Source organism: Labeo rohita, unplaced genomic scaffold (assembly GCF_022985175.1).
Source record: "Labeo rohita strain BAU-BD-2019 unplaced genomic scaffold, IGBB_LRoh.1.0 scaffold_512, whole genome shotgun sequence".
Lineage (NCBI taxonomy): Eukaryota > Metazoa > Chordata > Actinopteri > Cypriniformes > Cyprinidae > Labeo > Labeo rohita.
In genome coordinates, this window is record NW_026129433.1 from 1 (window position 1) to 23,869 (window position 23,869).

Here is a 23,869-nt window from a genome sequence, read left to right on the forward strand (position 1 = left end):
CGCTACAAGAAACTGGCTCACATGCGGACCGCCCCAGGAAAGGAAGACCAAGAGTCACCTCTGCTGCGGAGGATAAGTTCATCCGAGTCACCAGCCTCAGAAATCGCAGGTTAACAGCAGCTCAGATTAGAGACCAGGTCAATGCCACACAGAGTTCTAGCAGCAGACACATCTCTAGAACAACTGTTAAGAGGAGAGTGTGTGAATCAGGCCTTCATGGTAGAATATCTGCTAGGAAACCACTGCTAAGGAGAGGCAACAAGCAGAAGAGACTTGTTTGGGCTAAAGAACACAAGGAATGGACATTAGACCAGTGGAAATCTGTGCTTTCCCACACGGAAATAACCTATATAAACATATATGTTTTAATATAGGTTTTGATATAGGTTTTTAATATATGTGACATATATAAAATTTGCCGTTTTCCTATATGTATATGCACATATATGTACATATAATATAGGAAAACGGCCAATTTTATATATGTCACATATATTAAAAACCTATATCAAAACCTATATTAAAACATATATGTTTATATAGGTTATTTCCGTGTGGGAATTCCATAACATGCCAATTACATGTGATACCAATTTCACGTGTTCGCACATAAGTTTTTTTTTTTTTTAGTTAGTTCTTAGTTATTGCCTTGATAATAGAAAATATGAGCTAGGCATCATGTATGACAGTTGCCAAAGTGAGATATGAGCTAAAATGACCAGATCCTGCCATGAGCTATATAGGAGACATATCTTGTATGTACATATAGGGCTTTTTTGTGGATATAAAGAAGCAATACAGGAGACCTATATGGCCTGTATATGCACATATATGCACCTCAATTTTGCCTATATGTGGCATATATACGCATATATGCAGCATATATATTATCATATATGTGCATATATACTGCATATAGGTTTCATATATGCGCATATATCCTCATATAGGTTCTTTCCATGTGGGTTGGTCTGATGAGTCCAAATTTGAGATCTTTGGTTCCAACCACCGTGTCTTTGTGTGACGCAGAAAAGGTGAACGGATGGACTCTACATGCCTGGTTCCCACCGTGAAGCATGGAGGAGGAGGTGTGATGGTGTGGGGGTGCTTTGCTGGTGACACTGTTGGGGATTTATTTAACATTGAAGGCATACTGAACCAGCATGGCTACCACAGCATCTTGCAGCGGCATGCTATTCCATCCGGTTTGCGTTTAGTTGGACCATCATTTATTTTTCAACAGGACAATGACCCCAAACACACCTCCAGGCTGTGTAAGGGCTATTTGACCAAGAAGGACAGTGATGGGGTGCTGCGCCAGATGACCTGGCCTCCACAGTCACCGGACCTGAACCCAATCGAGATGGTTTGGGGTGAGCTGGACCGCAGAGTGAAGGCAAAAGGGCCAACAAGTGCTAAGCATCTCTGGGAACTCCTTCAAGACTGTTGGAAGACCATTTCAGGTGACTACCTCTTGAAGCTCATCAAGAGAATGCCAAGAGTGTGCAAAGCAGTAATCAAAGCAAAAGGTGGCTACTTTGAAGAACCTAGAATATGACATATTTTCAGTTGTTTCACACTTTTTTGTTATGTATATAATTCCACATGTGTTAATTCATAGTTTTGATGTCTTCAGTGTGAATCTACAATTTTCATAGTCATGAAAATAAAGAAAACTCTTTGAATGAGAAGGTGTGTCCAAACTTTTGGTCTGTACTGTATATGGCTAATATTCCAAGATACAGTACACATCACTAACCTCATAATCATTTGGCACCTCACATGAATAGGATACCTCTCTCCTAAATATCAATTAGAATAGGATAAGCTTTATTATGTACTTTATTGCAGACTTAATAAACTGAAAATATGACACATATTCAATTTTATAAGTGAAATGTAATGAGCGGGGGCCTCTTTATATGTAATATAACTTTGAATTATGCCAGTTATCTTCATTTCAGTGGTAACAACCTCATTAACACCTGTAAAGAAATGACAATAACACCTGCAAAAACTTAACATGATCCCAACTCTGAATTAGTATGCAAAACTGCAAAATTATCATTATAATCACAATATGTAATCAATGCCTTAAAATGTAGCTGCTTAATTGAATGATGTTAATTAACCAGATCCAGTCTGTATCCAGACCAGATGATGGATCAGAACCTAGAGACGACCACAACCTCTCTGAATGTTAGCTGAGACCATGACAAATAGATGTGCCCTAGAGACAGATCCACCTTGTCAAAAGACAGCCATCGACACAACTGAACTGGATGATGACTTCACTGACTCTACGAAGAGCTGGCTGTAACAGAAAAAATGTACTGTTTACTGTTAGAGCTGCTTTTCAGGATAATTAAATTTTGTTGGCATTATTGACACTATTTTCCTGTTTAGCATTGTAAAGCTGCTCTTACTGTAATAAGCACAATATAAAAAAATGTGACTTGACTTGATAGACCTTTGTTAAAAAAAAACATTTCTGCCATATGCGACCCTGGACCACAAAAAATAAAAAAATAAATAAAAAATAAAAAAAAAAAAAAAATCTTAAATAGCACGGGTATATTCGTATATTTTGTAAATATATCAAATATATTGTTTGTTTTTTGATTAGTAATATGCATTGCTAAGAACTGCTTTTTTTCTGTAATTTTTTCAATATTTCAATATAGTTGTATCTCAGCCAAATAACAATCCTAACAACCATATATCAATAGAAAGCTTACTTATTCAGCTTTTAGTTGATGTATAAATCTCAATTTCAAAAAAATGACCCTTATGACTGGTTTTGTGGTCCAGGGTCGCATATGGACATTACACTGACATGTGTCATTTCTGACATAGCAGATTTCTCTTCCTAGTAACAGAAACATGCATTTTATGTAATGCTGCTTTGAAGCTACGGTATATGTATTATGCTTTTTGTGATTTTGCTTTAACACCTGTGTATATATGTTTAATAAACATTAAATACATGTTTGTTAAACATTAAATAATTTGTTGAACTTAAATAAGCACAGATAATTCACTGCAGCCTATCTGTGTCACTAAATCGAAATTATAGGCACAATGCAAAACTACAGCTTGTTTATCACTTATTCTTTATCAATATTTACAAAAAGAAAAGAAATAAATAAAGCTAATAAAGTGCTTGACGTCCCTTTAACCACAGCAATATTCCTACTTAAAAGTAATACACAAAATATTCAATAAATATATATATTTTTAAACTACTGCGCATACATGCGTTTTACAAAGTAAATACCTTATTGTTAATTGTTATTAGAAAAAAATCCATTCAATCCACGAATATAGCCTAAACAAAACAATCTGGGCGTGGTCTGTGAGACGCGACATGAAAACGCATTAAACGTCCCTTAAACGGCATCTAATACATTGGAATAGCGAAAGGGAAAACAACAGAGTCCAATAATGATACAAACAAATAATGTGGAAAGCTTTGAAATCCGTTACGTAGAAAATTCCATGTGACGAATCTGTGGCCGTCCAACACCTGCTGGAATCTCAGGTAAACCTATTTGCGTGCACGCGCATATCCCCAGATAACATGATCCCAAGTTGATCCATAACACCTGTAACAAAGAGTATAGCATACCAAGAGGCGAAACTTTGATGCTTTTTTGGTAGCATCCACAAGGTGGCGCTTCGGTAGCGCGGCCGCCATTTCGGAGTGAAACCGCCAACTGGACAACCGCACAGAAGCAGACAGAATGACAACGAAAGAGAAGTCAAACTGGAAATAAATGAGCGCAATGACTGCAGGGAAGTAGTGTGTAACACGAAAATGTGCAAAACGTCACTCTACATGGTTAGATTATTTTTTTTTTTTTTGACGGATCAGAATCCATCACATCTTGCGCACTAAAAATTGGCGAATCTCACTTTTATATATATTTATTGTCTAACATTCCCAATTTTCTGATGCATGTCCCTAATTTAATTTTATATGTTGGTATTAATTTAGCATTTATAATGCTAATACTTCCACTTAAAATAGGAATTTCAAGTCTGTTTTTGATAATCACTAGTCTAGTGATTGCACGTTATTCTGTGTTGTCATATTTTTATTGCCACAATAACAAACAAAGATTACAGTACGTACAAAACATACGAAATCATTTCAATAATAAACAACTTATGGTTTAATAGTTAACAGAAGTACAAAAATTCTTAAGAAATAAACAAAAAGAAGTAATATATATATATATATATATATATATATATATATATATATATATATATATATATATATATATATATATTAAAAATGTTGTCATCATTCAGGTTGTGTATTTTAGCTTTAATGTACATTTTTTTAAACAAAGCAGCTGATATTTGCCATAGGGACAGCAAGAAGCTAGTGGACTGCTGTCCAAATTGGCGGAAGCGTAGGGCTGCTGCTGGGCGCCGCTGTTGCAATGTTCTATTGGCTTTCACTTCTTGTCAATATAAGTTCTTTGCCGGTGAGGAACAACTTGATGATGAGTAAATGATGACAGAATTTGCATATTTTATTGTATAAGTGTAAATAAAGTTCATTAAAGTCAGAAAATCCACAATTACCACAACAAAAAGCATTATGAAAATACAAATCCAGCAATAACTTACCTTTGCCTTGCTGTGCAGTAACACATACAAGAACCATCATCATCAGAGCTAATTTCCAGCAGAGCTGCATGATGTTGGTGTGAAATATTCAGATAATCACAAAATGAAGACGTCTGGAGGATAGTTTCAGTTTTGAAACAGCTGTCTACACTCAGGTCTTTTTATATGCTATTTTTCAAGACAGGATATTCACTTCCTTTACATCTCTAACCAGTAAGAACAGCCTGCAGACCCCATGTGACAAAACAGTCCAATTCATGAACACTTGCAATACAAAAACGACATCTAGTGGTTATTTCAGAATACTACATTTTAAATAGTGAATGTCCCCAACACTTGAGCCACATTTAGTTAATGTGTTGCTATAACAGATGTATATGGACGGGATGGTGAGACATCTGTCTGAATAATACCCATTCATGAATTGAGGTAATAAAAAAACAAATTTATATTACAGCGTATTCAAAGGCATTGTCTGGGTTACAGCAGCACAGCAGGTATAGTGAAACACTAGAGATCTTAGTCTGAATAGTGTTTGGGGGAGATCTTTTAAGATGTACAGTAAAAATCAGATGAAAATAATGTGTCACAAACTTACTACCATCTGTTTAAACCATTGCAAGTGACCACTGAAGCATTCACATAAGCCATAATTTTTTTAATATGATGATATTTTGGTATTGACATTTTGGTATTGGTATTGCTAACCCTAACCCTAACTTGCTTATGCTGTGAAACCTTTGATTATGGATTAAATATACACAATCAGTAATACAAGGTGCAGTACATAGCAATAAACAGTGCATAACCAGAAACCAGCATTGAGGAAAGAATAAAGATGCTAAGAGAAAAGATGTCTTAAATCCTGAAGGAGGACATCTTGCAGACATTAAGAATCATCAACCATAAGCAAAACACAGAAATATAACATAAGATGCTGTTGATCTAATCATGTCATGTTTTCTTTAGAGAGGAACTGTGATTCTTACATGACGGCCTTCACACATGGAAGATGTTGCAAATATTGATGATGGGATCGGTCACCTCTGCTGTGGAGACTTTAATACAGCATGATATATCCCTATCTTGCGCTAAGACTGAAGAACTAGGTAAACCTCAATATTCTTCATCATTCCATCAGATAGCATGAAGTGTGAACAGTTAAAGCTCTTTACCTGCTGTTGTAGCCCAGATCACAGCTGCAATTACCACCGCAACAGCCAAACTCATCAGGAGGATTCTCCATTGCCACACCAATCTGGATCGCTAAATCTTGAATGACTGTTAACTAGTGATGTGACATCAGAGCTTGTGTTAAGAGGTGTGCCAGATGAAGCCTCGATTCGAGGCTTGTGTTATTAATGTAGAAATCACGAAACCAATGACAAACAAAAAGCCTTGATTTTCTCTCCCCAGTTTGAACTCCCAGATCTTACTTAATCATTTATATTTTAAAATACCCCGTCATACAAGTAATATGAAAAATAAAAATTATTTCAGGAAAATTAATTTTTTGCCATATGCACTTAATGTGTACATCATTCTTCTATTACATCATACTAGCATTTAATGCCACAGTTTAATGGGTAAATGAATTTATCAGAGACAGAAATTCAACAAACACACACGCTGTTTGACTTATATTTGTGCACGTAACAGTCGATCTGTGATATGCGTGAATGTTTCATCCGACGTGTTTTCTTTCACAGGCTTTTGGCCTCTTTTTTTACTAACCACCAGATGGCGCTGTTTTCGACAAACTCAAAGCTTTGAATCTTTCCCCGAAACAGAGAAAAATGTCAGTGCTTCACGAGGCTTCATTTGCCCATCACTACTGTCAACTGTTGAATAAATAAGTGTCACGCCCCCTTGTTTACTACAAACTGGAAGACGCTCCTACTTTTGACGCAAGGCCTCATGGGGCGTAGGAAACTTGTGGATAGAACAGCAAACATTTTTGGCTGAAACCATAATCCTTGGTGATTCATAAAATGCAAGTCAGCAGCTGCCTGTTTTTGAGAATAATAAAAAGCATATCAAGGAAAACAAAGTCAACACCCCTGGCTCTTGACTGTCACACTACGGTAAATGAACACACAAAGAAGATGAAGATCAAGTCAAACAGTCGTTCAAATCCACAAGAGGGTAAATCAACAACAGAAGGACAGATAACACATGTAAGCACTTCACAGACCGGACCAGGAAACATAGGTCTGAACACATCTTAAATACATTGGCAAATGAAGATAATTAACAAGACTGATGATATATTGAAGTCTTATGAAGCAAAACGATTGGTTTGTGCAAGAAACTGAAAATTATTTACAACATTATTACCTGTAATCCATAGCCTGGGGCCATGGTTCCAGCTAAAATCTTTTTTACTGTTCTGCTGAAGAAAGTAGTCATGCACATCTTGGATGGCCTGAGAGTGAGTACATTTAACAGCATTTTTTTTATTTTTTTTTTTATTTCTGGGTGAACTATCACTTTAATAACTGGGTCACTGAATGACTCACTTGATTAACTGAATAATGCAGATTCATTCATCAACAAAGTACCACTGTGCTTGCTTGGAGATGCATCTTTGCATGGAATGTTTGTTGATGAAATGGATCAAAATCAGACTTTGTTGTTCCTAAAAATTAAGTTACTTAACATTAACTTGTTGTTTATTGAATTGTGTATAAAATTCACATCATATATTTGCAAATGTGCTGATTTTGGCAAAACAGCACCCTTGCTAGTTTGGTATTGTTTAATATATGTTATAAATATTAAAAATGAACTCATACAGGACATTTTTGCACCTATATCTCAAAGTTTGGTAGAATTTATATTAATTTCAGTGTAATTTTTTTAAAAACCCTGTTAATTTCAAAACCTGTTTTGTCATTACTTTTACAAATAATTGCAACAGCATTTAAAAAATATTTTGATGTGAAAATTTAAATGTTTTTCTCTTACTAATCTACAGAATTTTTTACAGTCGAACGCAGTAATTTTCTGTCGTAAATGCGGGGTCATTCAGGGAGCATCATCAGGCATTGTTTGGAGCGATATTCTCAAAGAGTTGCAGGTAACCATAAAGACACTTCAAAAACCAAACAAACAAAAAATCATGGGCAGTACATGAAATCAATAAAAATACCATGCTATTTCAACACCATGCGTAACGTACTAGGTGGTTAGCATGTGATGCCATACTTTATTATGGTACTACCCTGGTAGCCTACTTTGAGAAACATGTATCATTTTAGTAAGTCTTTTAGAGATACTTGAGGTATTTCTTGTTTAGGGGTGTGTTCTTACTCTGGAGTTGACACTATGTGGTTAAGTTGCATTACGACCTACTCTGTGCATTAGGTGCCTGTTCTCCACTAGGTGGCCCACATTCAATTACTGTAACACATTGTAGACAAAGGAATATTTCACCCAATATGAATTATTTCCATTAATTTACAGGTGGATTAATTCTTTAAAGCCTAAAAAAGAACAACATTATAAAGCAACATTATATTATCATTATAATATCCCACACAAGAGAGAAAGTCAAACGTATTAGGAATGACATTAGAATGAGTAATGACAGAATTTCCCCTTTTTTGTGCGACTGTTTCTTTAATGAATCAGCTTAAATATGATTAAACACAAGGCAAGCTGTTACAGAGAAAATGCTGCATGTGTATGTAAAAGTAAGCAGCTTGAATGGTTATTTAAAAAAAAATTTTATTATTACAGCAGATAAAACAAAGCAGGTAAACATCTTTTAACACATAAGCTAAAGAGCATCTAATAGTAGATTTTTTTTTTTTTTTTTTTTTTTTTTGCTTAAATAAACATACATAATATATATTTCTTATTTTATAGATAGATATTATGATAGATATTAGGATAGATCTGCAGCATCCTCTAGGCCTCCATTGGCTCAGTCCACTATCTCCTTCAGATCTGGGGGAAAGATGATCATTTTATGAGTTTTTTCAATTAGTACATAAACATATTGAGATGTCGTATTAATATGAGGGTTGTACCTCTCAGACGCGCTGGAATCCAGCGCGCATCTGGATCAGAGCAGATCTTATCCTTCTCTGTGTAGAATCTGCATGACCGATAAATTGAAATGAAAACAATATCATGCATATTAACAACTGTGAAATAACAGTGTGTAGAGAGAGCTTACATTATGGCATCCACACATGGACTCAGAGCATTCTGTTGCTTGTATCCAACCAGTTTAACTGTAGGAGGGATCCTTGCTCTCGACACCTCTTTACAGCAGCTCACTCCAACACGAGTGGGTCGACGATCTGAAAGAGAGACCGAGATTGAAACACCTGTTGTGTGGATACTGTACGTGTGAAAACGAAATGATCGTGATATCGATAAGGACTCCATCAAAGAAAACAAAACCACACTACAGTTAAATGCAATATATTGTAATGGATTCACTATTGTTACAAGGGTTGTACACACAAAAAGGGAAATTCTGTAATTTACTCACTCTCATGTTTTTCCAAACCTGTGTATAAATTTATATCTTCTTTTGAAGACAAAAAAAGATATTGAGGAATTTTGTTAGAAAAACAGTTTCGGTTCCCATTGACTTCTATAATATTTCTAGTACATACAATGGAAGTCAATGGGAACTGAAACTTTTTAGGTACTAAAGTATTTTAAAATATCTTCTTTTGTCTTCCACAAAAGACATAAATTCATACAGGTTATTAGGAATAACATGAGGATGAGTAATGATAACCGAATTTGCATTCTGGGTAGATTATGCCTTTAAACATCAACACTAGTCAACATGTTGGTGTGAATTAAATGAATCTTAAATGCAAAGTCTGACTATAAAAAAGTATACAAAAGCATCATAGAAACTTACAGTTGCTTTGCTGTGCAGTAACGCACACAAGAACCATCATCATCAGAGCTAATTTCCAGCAGAGCTGCATGATGTTGGTGTAAAATATTCAGATAAGATGAAGATGCTTGCAGGTTAGCTTAGTTTTGAACGTGCTATCTGGACTCAGGTCTTTTTATATGATATTTTTCAAGACAGGATATTCACTTCCTTTACCTCTCTAACCAGTAAGAGTAGCCTGCAGACCCCATGTGACAAACAGTAAACTTCATGATCACAGCACTATGAGATCCTGCAAATTTAGGGCTCTTCCTAAGGTTTCTCATTAACGGCGGACTATGAAAAGACAGTGAGATTGATTTTGATATTGAAGTATCATGTGCTGCATGTTTAGTTACTTACAGTTGCCTTGTGCACCAATGAAACATCCCATGAGGGCGATCAGAACTGCAACGGTGATTAATCTAGAAGTCCAGGCCATAGTTCTTGGTGTCCACATCAAAGGTATTTTGGCGTTGGTCAGTTAGATGGTGTTGATTATGTGGGTGAACTATTATGTGGAGGTCTTTTAAGAGATGTACAGTACAGTAGCCGTCAGATGGAAATGTAATGCGTCACAACCTTACCACCACTCTTTTGAAACCATTGCATCAAGCGATCATCGAAGCATTCACACCTCTCAAAAAAAACAACCACAATGCAGTAAGTTTTACCCGTCAGCATAATTTATGAGAAACTAATATCCCCCCTTGAGTAGTAAGAAAATGCAAAACAGGCCACAATACATGAAATGAGTTTAGGGGTTAAAGAAGTTTAGCTGAAAAGTATGTCTTAAGTTGAAGTGCTGAGTTTCTGATTTTGATGCAACTGGATGTTTATTAACTAACAAAAAAAAAATGTTTATACACTACCAGTCAAAAGTTTTTGAACAGTAAAGATTTTTTTTTTTTAAATCACCAAGCCCGCATTTATTTGATTCAAAGTACAGCAAAAACAGTAAATTTTGAAATATTTGTACTATTTAAAATAACTGCTTTTTATTTGAATATATTTTAAAATGTAATTTATTCCTGTGATTTAAAAGTTGAATTTTTAAATCATTACTCCAGTCACATGATCCTTCAGAAATCATTTTAATATTCTGATTTGCTGCTTAGAAAACATTTATTATTATTATTATTCTTATTATTATTAATGGAAAACAACTGAGTAGATTTTTTTCAGGTTTCTTTAATGAATAACAGAATAACAGCATTTATTTGAAATAAAATTTTTTTGTAACATTATACATGTTTTTATCATCACTTTTGATCAATTTAAAGCATCCTTGCTAAAAGTATGAATTTCTTTCCCCCAAAAAAGCATATTAGAATGATTTCTAAATGATAATGCGACACTGAAGACTGGAGTAATGATGCTGAAAATTCAGCTTTGATCACAGGAATACATTTCATTTTAAAATATATTCAAATAGAAAGCAGATATTTTATGTAGTAAAAATATTTCACAATATTACTACTTTTGCACCCTTGGTGAGCAGAAGAGACTTCTTTAAAAAAACATTAAAAATCTTACTGTTCAAAACCTTTTGACTGGTGGTGTATTTACACAATTTTAACTGGGTGTTTCTTTAGCTATGAACACTTTTTGTTTTGTGTAGTTTTTATTATTATTATTATTATTATTATTATTATTATTTTCTTCTGAAAAACATTTCAACCACATTCTCATTTCCACATTTCACATTATGTATTGTTTAATATCATTCTGTGGGAGAAGTTATTGTGATAAAAATTAAATTTGAATCAGCTTATGAATTTCATATTTGATGACTGAAAGTCTGATTTATGGATATTATAGTAAAAATACATTATAAGAAAAAAAAACAGTAGAAAATTGGAAAACGTACTGTTAATTTAATGTTTATGGACATTTTCTTTAACGCTAAAACACAACACACTGCAAAGCGTAATTTAGAATGTGGGGGAAACACCTGTGCAAAAATCAATATGGAAAAATTTCTCATATTTATAAGTGTTTGGACCCTATTTTACAGACTTTTCATTGAATTTATACATAAAGGACATTCAAAAAAGGATAATTTATAAATGAGGGCATAATTACATATTTTAAGACAGGCTGAATATCACCTTCATATGAGAAAAAAAAAAAGAAATCTGTTAGTAAAAATCAACCAGTGGGACATAAAAGTCCCATGTGTTGTGTGATGTTGAAGGAACGTTCAGCTATTGTGTTTTTAATATCTAATATAGCTGAGAAGTCTAATATACATGAATATGTGGGAAAAAAAAAGACAAAATCAAAATCAAGAGGAAAAAAAGAGGAAAAATCAAAAAGGCCTTTCTCAACATCAGTGCTCAAGTTTATACAGTATCAATTTATTCATGCTACAGAGTGTTACATCTGTTAATGGATGAAATGTACGTAATCAACAGTACAAATTACAATAAATATTGCATAGCCAGCAACCAACCACAAAAAAAGAGAATAAACTAGCTTCATGTCTGAGGAAGGACCTCTTGCACACATTCAGAAGCGTCAACCACAAGCAAAACCAGTAAATGCTGATCAGAGTTTATTTGTAGTTTCAGATTGCAGCAGTTCAATTGCATCATCAAATAGAAAAAAATTCCAGTTTTGTTCTCATACAAATCAGTTTAAAATTTACTCAGACTTCTTGACATATGAGTTAATGACATCAGTACATTAATTGAACTATATTTCAATGTGAAATACAAAATATTATATTTAAACCACAATTGTTACAGAACAGTTTCACTGTAATTTAGTTTCTGAATAGATTAAGAACGGTCATTGTCAAATTGCCCAATATGTATTTGACAACATAATTTTTTTTTAAATATTCCATTTAAATATGAATACATTTACAAAAATGTTCAAAATACAACAGCACAATCTTTAAAACTTTAAATTTAATTTAAGCGCTTAGAAATGTTTTCTCATTATGAGTTTATTTTTAGACATTCTTCACTGATCTGTCAGTTGCTTGGGTAGTTTCACCTTCACGGGTTTGGTCACTAATAGTTGATAACTTGTCAGTTGCTTGGGTAGTTTCACCTTCACGAGTTTGGTCACTAATAGTTGATAACTTGTCAGTTGCTTGGGTAGTTTCACCTTCACGAGTTTGGTCACTAATAGTTGATAACCTGTCAGTTGCTTGGGTAGTTTCACCTTCACGAGTTTGGTCACTAATAGTTGATAACTTGTCAGTTGCTTGGGTAGTTTTTCACCTTCACGATTGGTCACTAATAGTTGATAACTTGTCAGTTGCTTGGGTAGTTTCACCTTCACGAGTTTGGTCACTAATAGTTGATAACCTGTCAGTTGCTTGGGTAGTTTCACCTTCACGAGTTTGGTCACTAATAGTTGATAACCTGTCAGTTGCTTGGGTAGTTTCACCTTCACGAGTTTGGTCACTAATAGTTGATAACTTGTCAGTTGCTTGGGTAGTTTCACCTTCACGAGTTTGGTCACTAATAGTTGATAAGCTGTCAGTTGCTTGGGTAGTTTCACTTCACGAGTTTGGTCACTAATAGTTGATGAGCTGTCAGTTGCTTGGGTAGATTGTCCTTCACGAGTTTGGTCACTAATAGTTGATAACCTGTCAGTTGCTTGGGTAGATTGTCCTTCACGAGTTTGGTCACTAATAGTTGATAACCTGTCAGTTGCTTGGGTAGATTGTCCTTCACGAGTTTGGTCACTAATAGTTTGTTGCTTGGGTAGTTTTCACGTCTTCAACTAATTTGTTGATAACCTGTCAGTTGCTTGGGTAGTTTGTCCTTCACGAGTTTGGTCACTAATAGTTGATAACCTGTCAGTTGCTTGGGTAGATTGTCCTTCACGAGTTTGGTCACTAATAGTTGATAACCTGTCAGTTGCTTGGGTAGTTTTACCTTCACGGGTTTGGTCACTAATAGTTGATAACCTGTCAGTTGCTTGGGTAGATTGTCCTTCACGAGTTTGGTCACTAATAGTTGATAACCTGTCAGTTGCTTGGGTAGATTGTCCTTCACGAGTTTGGTCACTAATAGTTGATAACCTGTCAGTTGCCTGGGTAGGTCACTAATTGTCCTTCAGTTGCTTGAGTTTGGTCACTAATAGTTGATAACCTGTCAGTTGCTTGGGTAGTTTCACCTTCACGAGTTTGGTCACTAATAGTTGATAACTTGTCAGTTGCTTGGGTAGTTTCACCTTCACGAGTTTGGTCACTAATAGTTGATTGGGTAGTTTGTTCAGTTTGGTCACTAATAGTTGATAACCTGTCAGTTGCTTGGGTAGTTTCCCTTCACGAGTTTGGTCACTAATAGTTGATAACTGTCAGTTGCTTGGGTAGTTTCACTTTCACGAGTTTGGTCACTAATAGTTGATAACTTGTCAGTTGCTTGGGTAGTTTCACCTTCACGAGTTTGGTCACTAATAGTTGATGAGCTGGCAGTTGCTTGGGTAGATTGTCCTTCACGAGTTTGGTCACTAATAGTTGATAACCTGTCAGTTGCTTGGGTAGATTGTCCTTCACGAGTTTGGTCACTAATAGTTGATAACCTGTCAGTTGCTTGGGTAGATTGTCCTTCACGAGTTTGGTCACTAATAGTTGTTGAGCTGTCAGTTGCTTGGGTAGTTTTACCTTCACGGGTTTGGTCACTAATAGTTGATAACCTGTCAGTTGCTTGGGTAGTTTTACCTTCACGGGTTTGGTCACTAATAGTTGATAACCTGTCAGTTGCTTGGGTAGATTGTCCTTCACGAGTTTGGTCGCTAATAGTCGTTGGGCTGGCAGTTGCTTGGGTAGATTGTCCTTCACGAGTTTGGTCGCTAATAGTCGTTGGGCTGGCAGTTGCTTGGGTAGACTGTCCTTCACGAGTTTGGTCACTAATAGTTGATGTTGGTGGTGGTGTGGAACTCAGGGGTTTATTTCTATGAGCTCTGCTGCAAAAAGCAAGAAAACAAACAAAAAACGTGAAAACAAGAATACTATTCTAAATGCATCACAATACACTTCATAAGCCTTTTATGTTGTTACTAATTCTGTTATGTTTCACCATACTAGCTGGGTTTAACGTACAAAAACTGCTTAACTTTCTTCTGCACCCATGGTTGTCTCCAGTCACTGCAGAAGTACCCCCGTTTAGTCTCAAAGCTGTCAAAGAGAATGAAAAGGTTGAAAACAGAAATGTAACAAAAGATGTTGTTGATCTCTAATCATGACATGTTTTCTCTATAGAGGAATTGTGATTCTTACATGACGGCCTTCACACATGGAAGACTTTCTTCTTTCATCTTGAAACTGATGATGGGATCGGTCACCTCTGCTTTGGAGACTTTAGTACAGCATGAATTCACCTTGATATATTCCGCTAAAATAGAAGAATCAAGTAAACCTCAATATTCTGCATTGTTCCATCAGATAGAATAATATACAAACATTATAAAACACTTCACCTGTTGTAGTCCAGGTCACAGCTGCCAGAACCACTGCAACAGCCAAACTCCTCATGAGGATCCTTTGTATCTCCATTTTCTGTTGATCTTAAACACTCACTTCTAGTGTCAGAGAGAATGTCTTCGAGACTCTTACTAGTTCTCCTTTATATAGTCAATAAAGCGGAAGTTAAACTGCATGGCCTGCATCCTGTCCATTGCGGCTGAATTTATTTTTGTTGATGATTTCGTCATCACTATATCTGGACTTCCATGTAGTTTAGATTTGGAGTGATCTCATTTGAGATGCAGTTGGGGAAATTTCTGTTTAAAAACTTCTTACATTTAATTTCTAATCTTGCTGTCAGTCATTTAATTAATATGAATTCAGTGTATGCTGAAAAAGTACTTTATTTTTTTTAAATATGTATGGTGATAGGACATTAGTGTATCAATAGTGTTTTTTTTTTTTTTTTTTTTTTGTAACAGAAAAGTCAGAAACATAAATTTATTACAGGTGTATCGTGTAAAGTTGACCAGTTAAAGCAAAACAGGAATGAAGAGCGAACATCCTACTGTTACTTTGCCTAAGAGGTTTGTTGGGGAGTTTTACTAGCTGGGACAAGTTTTTCCATTTCATAATATTGTCACACTCACATGCTCCATACTGTCATATTCTTCTGAAATTAAAGATGCTGTTTCAGTTTGTTATCATGACCGCATCCTTTACTGACAGATTGGAACACATCCACTACTGGATGTCTATTTTATTTAAAAAATGGATATATAAAAATAAATCAGGGGTCACCAAACTTGTTCCTGGAGGGCTGGTGTCCTGTAGAGTTTACCTCCAACTTTCCTCAATACACCTGCAAACCTGAAGTTTCAAGTATACCTAGTAAGACCTTGATTAGGTGTGTTTGACTAGGGTTGGGGATAAACTCTGCAGGGACCCCTGAACTAAATTAATATATCAAAATATATTGTAATAAAATGAATGGGATATAGACAGAACAAATAGTAGTTCACCCCAAAAAATGAAAAATATGTCATTTTTTTAAACACACACAAAACATCTGTATCGTGACTCGTCAGAAGCGTGGATAGATCTGAGTGTGAGCTTTATTGTACAGATTGTGGTCAAGACAGGCAGGGTCAGACATCAGCAAACTGTAACATCCAGGGCAAGACAAAAGCATAATCCACAAAACATGTAAAAGGTCAAAATCCAAGAGAGTAGTCCAGAGCAACAAAATAAACAAGGCAATGAAACAAGGCAAAAACTATGACTATGAAAAATACAAATGACCATGAAACAAGGCAATGAAAACAGGGAAAATGCTTGGTAGAGTCCACACAGTCAAAACAATACTTCACAACTTCTTGTTTGGCCTAACCCTCCTTAAATGGCTGCCAAACAGGAAGTCACCAAAGAAGCAGCAGAGGGAGCAGTAACAGACAGTACATGGGCAAGGGCTTCCTCTGCTGGCGGGGCGTTACAACATTATACATTATAAGAAAAAAAAAACAGTAGAAAATTGGAAAACGTGCTGTTAATTTAATGTTTATGGACATTTTCTTTAACACTAAAACACAACACACTGCACTGCTTAATTCAGAATGTGGGAGAAATACCTGTTAAAAATCAATACCGAAAAATGTCTCATATTTATAAGTGTTTGGACCCTATTTTACAGACTTTTCATTGAGTGTATACATAAAAGACATTCAAAAAAGGGTAATTTATAAATGAGGACATAATTAAATATAATTAAGACAGGTTTAATTTCACCTTCATATGAGAAAAAAAAAGAAATCTGTTAATAAATATCAACCACTGGGACATAAAAGTCCCAAGTGTTCAAGCATTCAGCTATTGTGTTTTTAATATCTAATATAGCTGAGAAGTCTAATATACATGAATATGTGGAAAAAAGAGACAAAATCAAAATCAAGAGAAAAAAAAAGACGAAAAATCAAAAAGGACTTTCTCAACATCAGCGCTCAAGTTTATACTGTATCAATTTATTCATGCTACAAAGCGTTACATTTGTTAATGGATGAAATGTACATAATTAATAGTACAAATTACAATAAATATTGCATAGCCAGCAACCAGCCACAAAGAAAAGAACAAACTAGCTTCATGTCTGAGGAAGGACTTCTTACACACATTCAGAAACGTCAGCTGCAAGCAAAACCAGTAGATGCTGATCAGAGTTTATTTGTATTTTCAGATTGCAGCAGTTCATTTGCATCATCAAATAGAAAAAAAAATCCAGTTTTGTTCTCATACAAATCAGTTTAAAATTCACTCAGACTTTCTGACATATGAGTTAATGACATCAGTACATTGAGTGAAATATATTTCAATGTGAAATATAAAATATAATATTTAAACCACAAATGTTATAGAACAGTTTCACTGTAATTCAGTTTCTGAATAGATTAAGAACTGTCATTGTCAAATTGTTCCAAAAATGTTTAAAATACAACAGCAAAATCTCTAAAACTTTAAATCTAGTTTAAGCGCTTAGAAATATTTTCTCATTATGAGTTTATTTTTAGACATTCTTGACTGATGAGCTGTGAGTTGCTTGGGTAGATTCTCCCACACGAGTTTAGTCAGTAATAGTTGATGTTGGTGGTGGTGTGGAGGTCTGGTCTTTTTGAGCTCAGCTGCAAAAAGCAAGCAAACAAACAAACAAAAAATGTGAATACAAGAATACTATTCTAAATGCATCACAATACACTTTATAAGCCTTTTATGTTGTTACTAATTCTTTTATGTTTCATCGTACTTCAAAAACTGCTGAATTTTTGGAACACATCCGCTACTGGAAGTCTATTATAATTCAAAATGAATATTTAAAATATTTTTTTTGTGTTCCACAGATTAGCACACCAGGATGACTATGAACATCAAATTGTTTAGCCATGACTTCCTGTTCCATGGGAGTATTAATATGAGGTAATATAAAAGCCAAAATACTATAATCATCCACCACAATTGACTGACAGATTGGAACACATCCACTACTGGAAGTCTGTTATACTTCAAAATGAATATTTAAAACTAAATGAATATATTAAAATATATTTTAATAAAATGAACGAGATATAGACAGAACAAATAGTAGTTCACCCCCCAAAAAGGAAAAATATGTAATTTTTTTTTACATACACAAAAATGATTTTAAAAAGTCTGACCGTTCTCAATATTTTTTTTCCTTGTTCAAAATATCTTTTTTTGTGTGTTCCACAGATTAGCACACCAGGATGATTATGAACATCAAATTGTTTAGCCATGACTTCCTGTTTCATGGGAGTATTAATATGAGGTCATATAAAAGCCAAAGTACTATAATCATCCACCACAACGAGTAAGAGCAGATAATATGGTTCTGATGTGCAACAAAAGATTGTTGAGTTTCACTAAATAGAAAGTGGCTGTAAAAAAAGAAAGGAACTGTGAATCTTACATGGTGACCTTTACACATGGAAGACTTTCATTTTGCAACCTGATGGACACTCGAAGGATCTTAATGGGGAGTTTGGATGTTGAGGTGGTGCTTGCAGCTATAGTGTTGAAAATCCCCATTTTCACCTTCAGGGCAATAATTAAGATGTTCCAGTCAACTGGAGATGTTACAGATCTGCACGTAGGATACATTTATATCATCCTAATGCACGATGAGGAGGATACTTTGAGTGGCCAAAGACTCTCCAAAGATCACACACTAAGAACTGCAGCTTTAGTTGAGTTTTGGAGTTAAAAAGCCTCAATCAATCAATAATAATCATCATGTTAACACCACCATACATTGATGGGAGGGTTTCAAGCATTGGCTAGATCTTCTGTAAGGGCACTGAACCAAAAACAAACATCAAAATCAGCACAAAAATGGGTCACCTGGCACAAAATGATGGTTCTGCTATGGCCATCCCAGGCCCCTTACCTGAACCATACAGAAAATGAGAAAAACATGGACCTAGAGAGGTTCTGTATGGAAGAATGGTCTCCAAACTCATGTTAGATGTTCTCCAAACCCATCAGGCATTAAAGCAGATGAATCAGAGCTGTTATCTTGGCAAATGGATGTTATCTTGCATTGGTTGGATGTTCTATCAGGACAATGAACCAAAAGCAAACATCAAAATCAACACCAAAATGGGTCACTGAGCACAATATGAAGGTTCTGCCAGGGCCATCCCAGTCCCCTTACCTGAACCATAGAGAAAATGAGTGGGGTGAACTGAAGAGAAAAGGCACCAACATGGACCTAGAGAGGTTCTGTATGGAATAATGGTCTTCAAGCTCTTGTCAGGTGTTCTCCAAACCCATCAGGCATTAGAAGATGGCTCCATGCTGTTATATTGGTAAATGGAGGTTCAGCCAATAATTGTGGCCACCATGAGTTGCACAGCCTTTTAGGGTTTTCTATATTTCTGCATAAACATAACCCAAAAGATCATCAGATTTTTATGCAAATCCTGAAAGTTGACAAAGACAACCCAATTAAACAAACAAGATAAAAATATATACTTTTCATTCATTTATTCTGGAAAATTATCCAATATTGCATATCTGTGAGTGGCAAAAGTATGTGAATCTCTAGGATTAACAGTTAATTTAAAAGTGAAATTAGAGTCTATATTCAGAGGTGTTTTCAATGAATGGGATGACCATTACATGTGAGTGCCCTGTTTTATTTAAAAACGGTGATTTATCAAAGTCTAATCACGTTTGTGGAAGTGAATCATGGCACGAACAAAGGAGATCTCTGGGGATTTCAGAAGATCTCAGAGTTGCTGTTGCTCATCAGGCTGAAAAAGGAGAACTCTCCAAACTCTCTAAAGACTTTGGACTCCACAAATTCATAGTCAGACAGATTGAGTAGAAATGGAGGAAATTCAAGACCACAGTTTCCTTCCCCAAGAGTGGCTGACCAACAAAGATCACTCTAAAAGCAAAACGTGCAATAAGGTTGCAAATGACCCCTGGGTAACTTCTAAGCAACTAAAGGCCTTTCACACATTGGCTGATATTAAATTTTATGAGTCCATCATCAGGAAAATACTGAACAACTATGGTGTGCATGACAGAGTTGCAAAGAGAAAGCCACTGCTCTCCAAAATGAACATTGCTGCTTATCTGCAGTTTGCTACAGATCATGTGGACAAGCCTGAAGGCTATTGGAGGAATGTTTTATGGACGGATGAGATCAAAATAGAACTTTTTTGGGTTAAATAAGAAGCATGTTTGGATAAAGAAAAACACTGCATTCCAGCATAAGATCCTTATTCCATCTGTAAAACATGGTGGTGGTAGTATGGTTTGGGCCTGTTTTGCTGCATCTGGGCCTGTTTCCATCGATGGAACAATTAATTCTGAATGATACCAGCATATTCTAAAAGAAAATGTCAGAACATCTGTCTGAGAACTAAATTTCAAGAGAAAGTTGGTCAAGTAGCAAGACAACGACCCCAAGCACCCAAGTAGTTCTACAAAAAAATGGTTAAAGAAAAACAAAGTTAATATTTTGGAACGTCTGGGTCAAAGTCCAGACCTTCCAACTGAAATGTTGTGTAAGGACCTGAAGCAAGCAGTTCATAGGAAGAAACCCACCAACTTCACAGCTGAAGTGGTTCTGTACTGAGGAACGGGCTAAAATTCCTACACGCTGTTGCGCAAGACTGATCAGCAGTTACAAGAAATACTTTGCTACAGTTATTGCTGGAAAAGGGGGTCACACCAGATACTAAGAGCAAAGATTCACATAGTTTTGCCACTCACACTAGATCCTTTTTCATAATTAATAAATGACTAAGTATACATTTTTGTCTCTTTTTATTTGATTGGATTTTCTCTGTCTACTTTCAGGACTGTGTGAAAATCTGATGATGTTTTTGGTTATATTTATGCAGAAATATCGAAAATTCTTTGAAGCAGCACTGTATTTCATAATGAGATCCCCTCCTTTCAGTTGTTTTACTTCAATGGAAGGTTAGATTTTTTTTGGTGAATTTTTTTGAATGAAAGATCAAAACAGCCATCTTTGTGGTTTTGTATTTTTATTTATTCATTTCTTTATTTCTGTCTAATCAATTTATGAATTCAGTCAACATCGCGCTAATTGCTTACAAGACAGACTTGTCTGAGAACAGTTCTCACAGCTTCAGACTAAACATTTCTAATAGGCAAATTCTTAGACTTGTCTGACTGTTATTAGTCTGGAGGAAGATGATGCATAGTTTAGAGCAGAAATGTGTATTACAGCGTAGCTTGTCTGATGGAAAGTAATAGAAAAGAAGTCTTGCTGGTGTGGCAGGTGAAGGCCAAATTCTGGGTGAAGTTCACGGTTGTTCAGTCCCCATGTGTGTGTTTTAAGATTTAGTATAATCTGAACATGTTCTGTTGAAGTCAAATAATAATAAAAAAAAAAAAACAGGTTAGAAAGTGTCTCTGTACTTGATATGTGACCCTGGACCACAAAACCAGTCATAAGTAGCACTGATACTGTATATTTGTAGCAATAGCCAGCAATACTGTACATTGTATGGGTCAAAATGATCGATTTTTCTTTTATGCCAAAAATCATTAGGATATTCAGTAAAGATCATGTTTCATGAAGACATTTTGCAAATATCCTACCGTAATTATATCAAAACTTAATTTTTGATTAGTAATATCCATTGCTAATTACTTGGACAACTTTAAAGGTGATTTTCTAAATATTTAGATTTTTTTTGCAGCCTCAGATTTCAGATTTCACATTTTTTTAATAGTTGTATCTCAGCTAAATATTGTCCTATCCTAAAACCATACATCAATGAAAAGCTTATTTATTCAGCATTCAGGTTAAATTATGACTAGTTTTGTGGTCCAGAGTCACAAATGCCTTCAGAAATTGTCATATTTCTATGAAGTTCGGCTCTTTTATGTTAATCACTCCTCAGATTTTTTTTTAAATGAATAGTATGTACATTTTCTTGTTTGCCTTTTTTCATGCTTTTTAAACAAGAGAACAGTACAGTAGAGATTGACAGGAAAGCATGGGGTGGAGAGTTGGGAATGGGATTGGCAAAGGACCACAAGTCGGGACTCAAACTCAGGTCACCAGAGGTGCTGTTGCACTATATGTCAATGCACTAACCGCTAGGCTGTCAGCGCTGATCATAATATGTGAATTCTAACCTTTTGTTGACGTTTTATCCTTTTTTGAAGCCATGGAGCTTCAGGATCGATGCAGTGCATCTCATTGTATATATCAGTTAACCTGTAAAGACGAAAGGGTGAAATGCATTTAGACCGCATATATTGACAAAATAAAATGCTTTTAGACAAATAGATTTCAGTTGATTCTTTAAATATTGCTTGAATGACTTACGCTACAGCTGCAAAACATTGCATGTTTCTCGAAGGCAGTAACAACTTGTGAATCTTGTCAATGGTTATTTATCCGTGAGCATCTCCTTTGTGCAGCAGTGGCCTTTTAGGATCATGAGAGGTCACTGCAAGCAGACAGAAAATCATTCATAAATAAAATTGGTCACACTTTATTTTAAGGCACAGTTCTCGCTATTAATAAACCATTAACTAAGACATGAAGTCATACAGATTATTAGGAATCACATGAGGATCAGGCTTGTGCACAATTCAGAATTGAATTTAGAATGACTCCTAAATTCTAATTCAATTCTTCTTGATCTAGATCTAGAATTACAATTCGAATTTGAATTAAAGGAAGCAGAATTGCAATTCAATACAAATTCAAAGTGTTTAACAATGAAGCTTTACAATATATGTCAGATATGATTTTATTACATATTCTATAAATGACATCTGCATTTACAACGACTTTGTGTTATTTGATTACTTTGAAATGAAAATAACATTTTGAACAAAAATAATCAAACATTGAGGGAGTAATTTATTTAAAGAATTTGATCATTATCTATATGTTGGAACAAAATGTATGCAGGGTTGAGGAGTGACTAGTTATGTGTAATGAAATTATGCTATTAAATTACAAAATTAATGTAATTGTATGTGAGATTCAACACATTGTTTCTGTTGTATTACTGTATGGAATGTCTTTGAATTGCCATGAATTTAATTCCACTTCCTGTCATTCCAACTCCAATTCAAATTCAACTTCCTGTGGGGCGGAGTCAATTCAATTCAAATTCCAACTCATGAATTGAATGGCGGCCAATTCTGAAATTCTGAATTGTGCACAAGCCTGATGAGGATGAGTAATGATAACCAAATGTGCATTCTGGGTAGATTATGCCTTTAAACATCAACACTAGTCAACATGTTGGTGTGAATTAAATGAATCTAAAATGCAAAGTCTGACTATAAAAAAAAGTTAAAAAGGCATCATATAAACTTACATTTGCTTTGCTGTGCAGTAACACAAACAAGAACCATCATCATCAGAGCTAATTTCCAGCAGAGCTGCATGATGTTGGTGCAAAATATTCAGATAACCACAAGATTAAGATGCTTGCAGGTTAGGTTCTGTTTTGAACGTGGTGTCTGGACTTAGGTTTTTTTATATGATATTTTTCACGACAGGATATTCACTTCCTTTACATTTCTAACCAGTAAGAGTAGCCTGCAGACCCCATGTGACAAACAGTCAAATTCATGATCACAGCACTATGAGATCCTGCAAATTTAGGTCTTTTCCTAAGGTTTCTCATTATCGGCGGCCTATCAAAAGACAGTGAGATTGATTTTGATATTGAAGTATCATACGCTGCATGTTTAGTGACTTACAGCTAGCCTGTGCACCAATGAAACATCCCATGAGGGTGATCAGAACCGCAACAGTGATTAATCTAGAAGTCCAGGCCATAGCTCTTGGTGTCCAAATCAAAGGTATTTTGGTG

The 23,869-nt window shown here is 35.2% G+C and overlaps 1 protein-coding gene across 2 annotated transcripts; it reads right to left on the reverse strand.

Moving 5' to 3' along the window:
- Positions 1-11,963: 11,963 nt before the first annotated feature.
- Positions 11,964-15,089, reverse strand: LOC127160974 (uncharacterized). 2 transcript variants are annotated; one of them, XM_051103617.1, is made up of 8 exons: positions 14,990-15,089; positions 14,790-14,904; positions 14,613-14,687; positions 14,264-14,476; positions 13,890-14,149; positions 12,950-13,006; positions 12,608-12,664; positions 11,964-12,550 (listed from the first exon to the last, which is right to left on the reverse strand). In XM_051103617.1, the coding sequence occupies exons 1-8, from the start codon at positions 15,063-15,065 to the stop codon at positions 12,507-12,509; spliced, it is 897 nt and encodes a 298-aa protein (XP_050959574.1). In that variant the 5' UTR covers positions 15,066-15,089; the 3' UTR covers positions 11,964-12,506. The 2 variants fall into 2 exon arrangements, with proteins under 2 accessions (XP_050959574.1, XP_050959576.1); XM_051103619.1 differs by lacking the exons at positions 12,608-12,664; positions 12,950-13,006; positions 13,890-14,149 and adding an exon at positions 13,007-13,151.
- Positions 15,090-23,869: the final 8,780 nt, after the last annotated feature.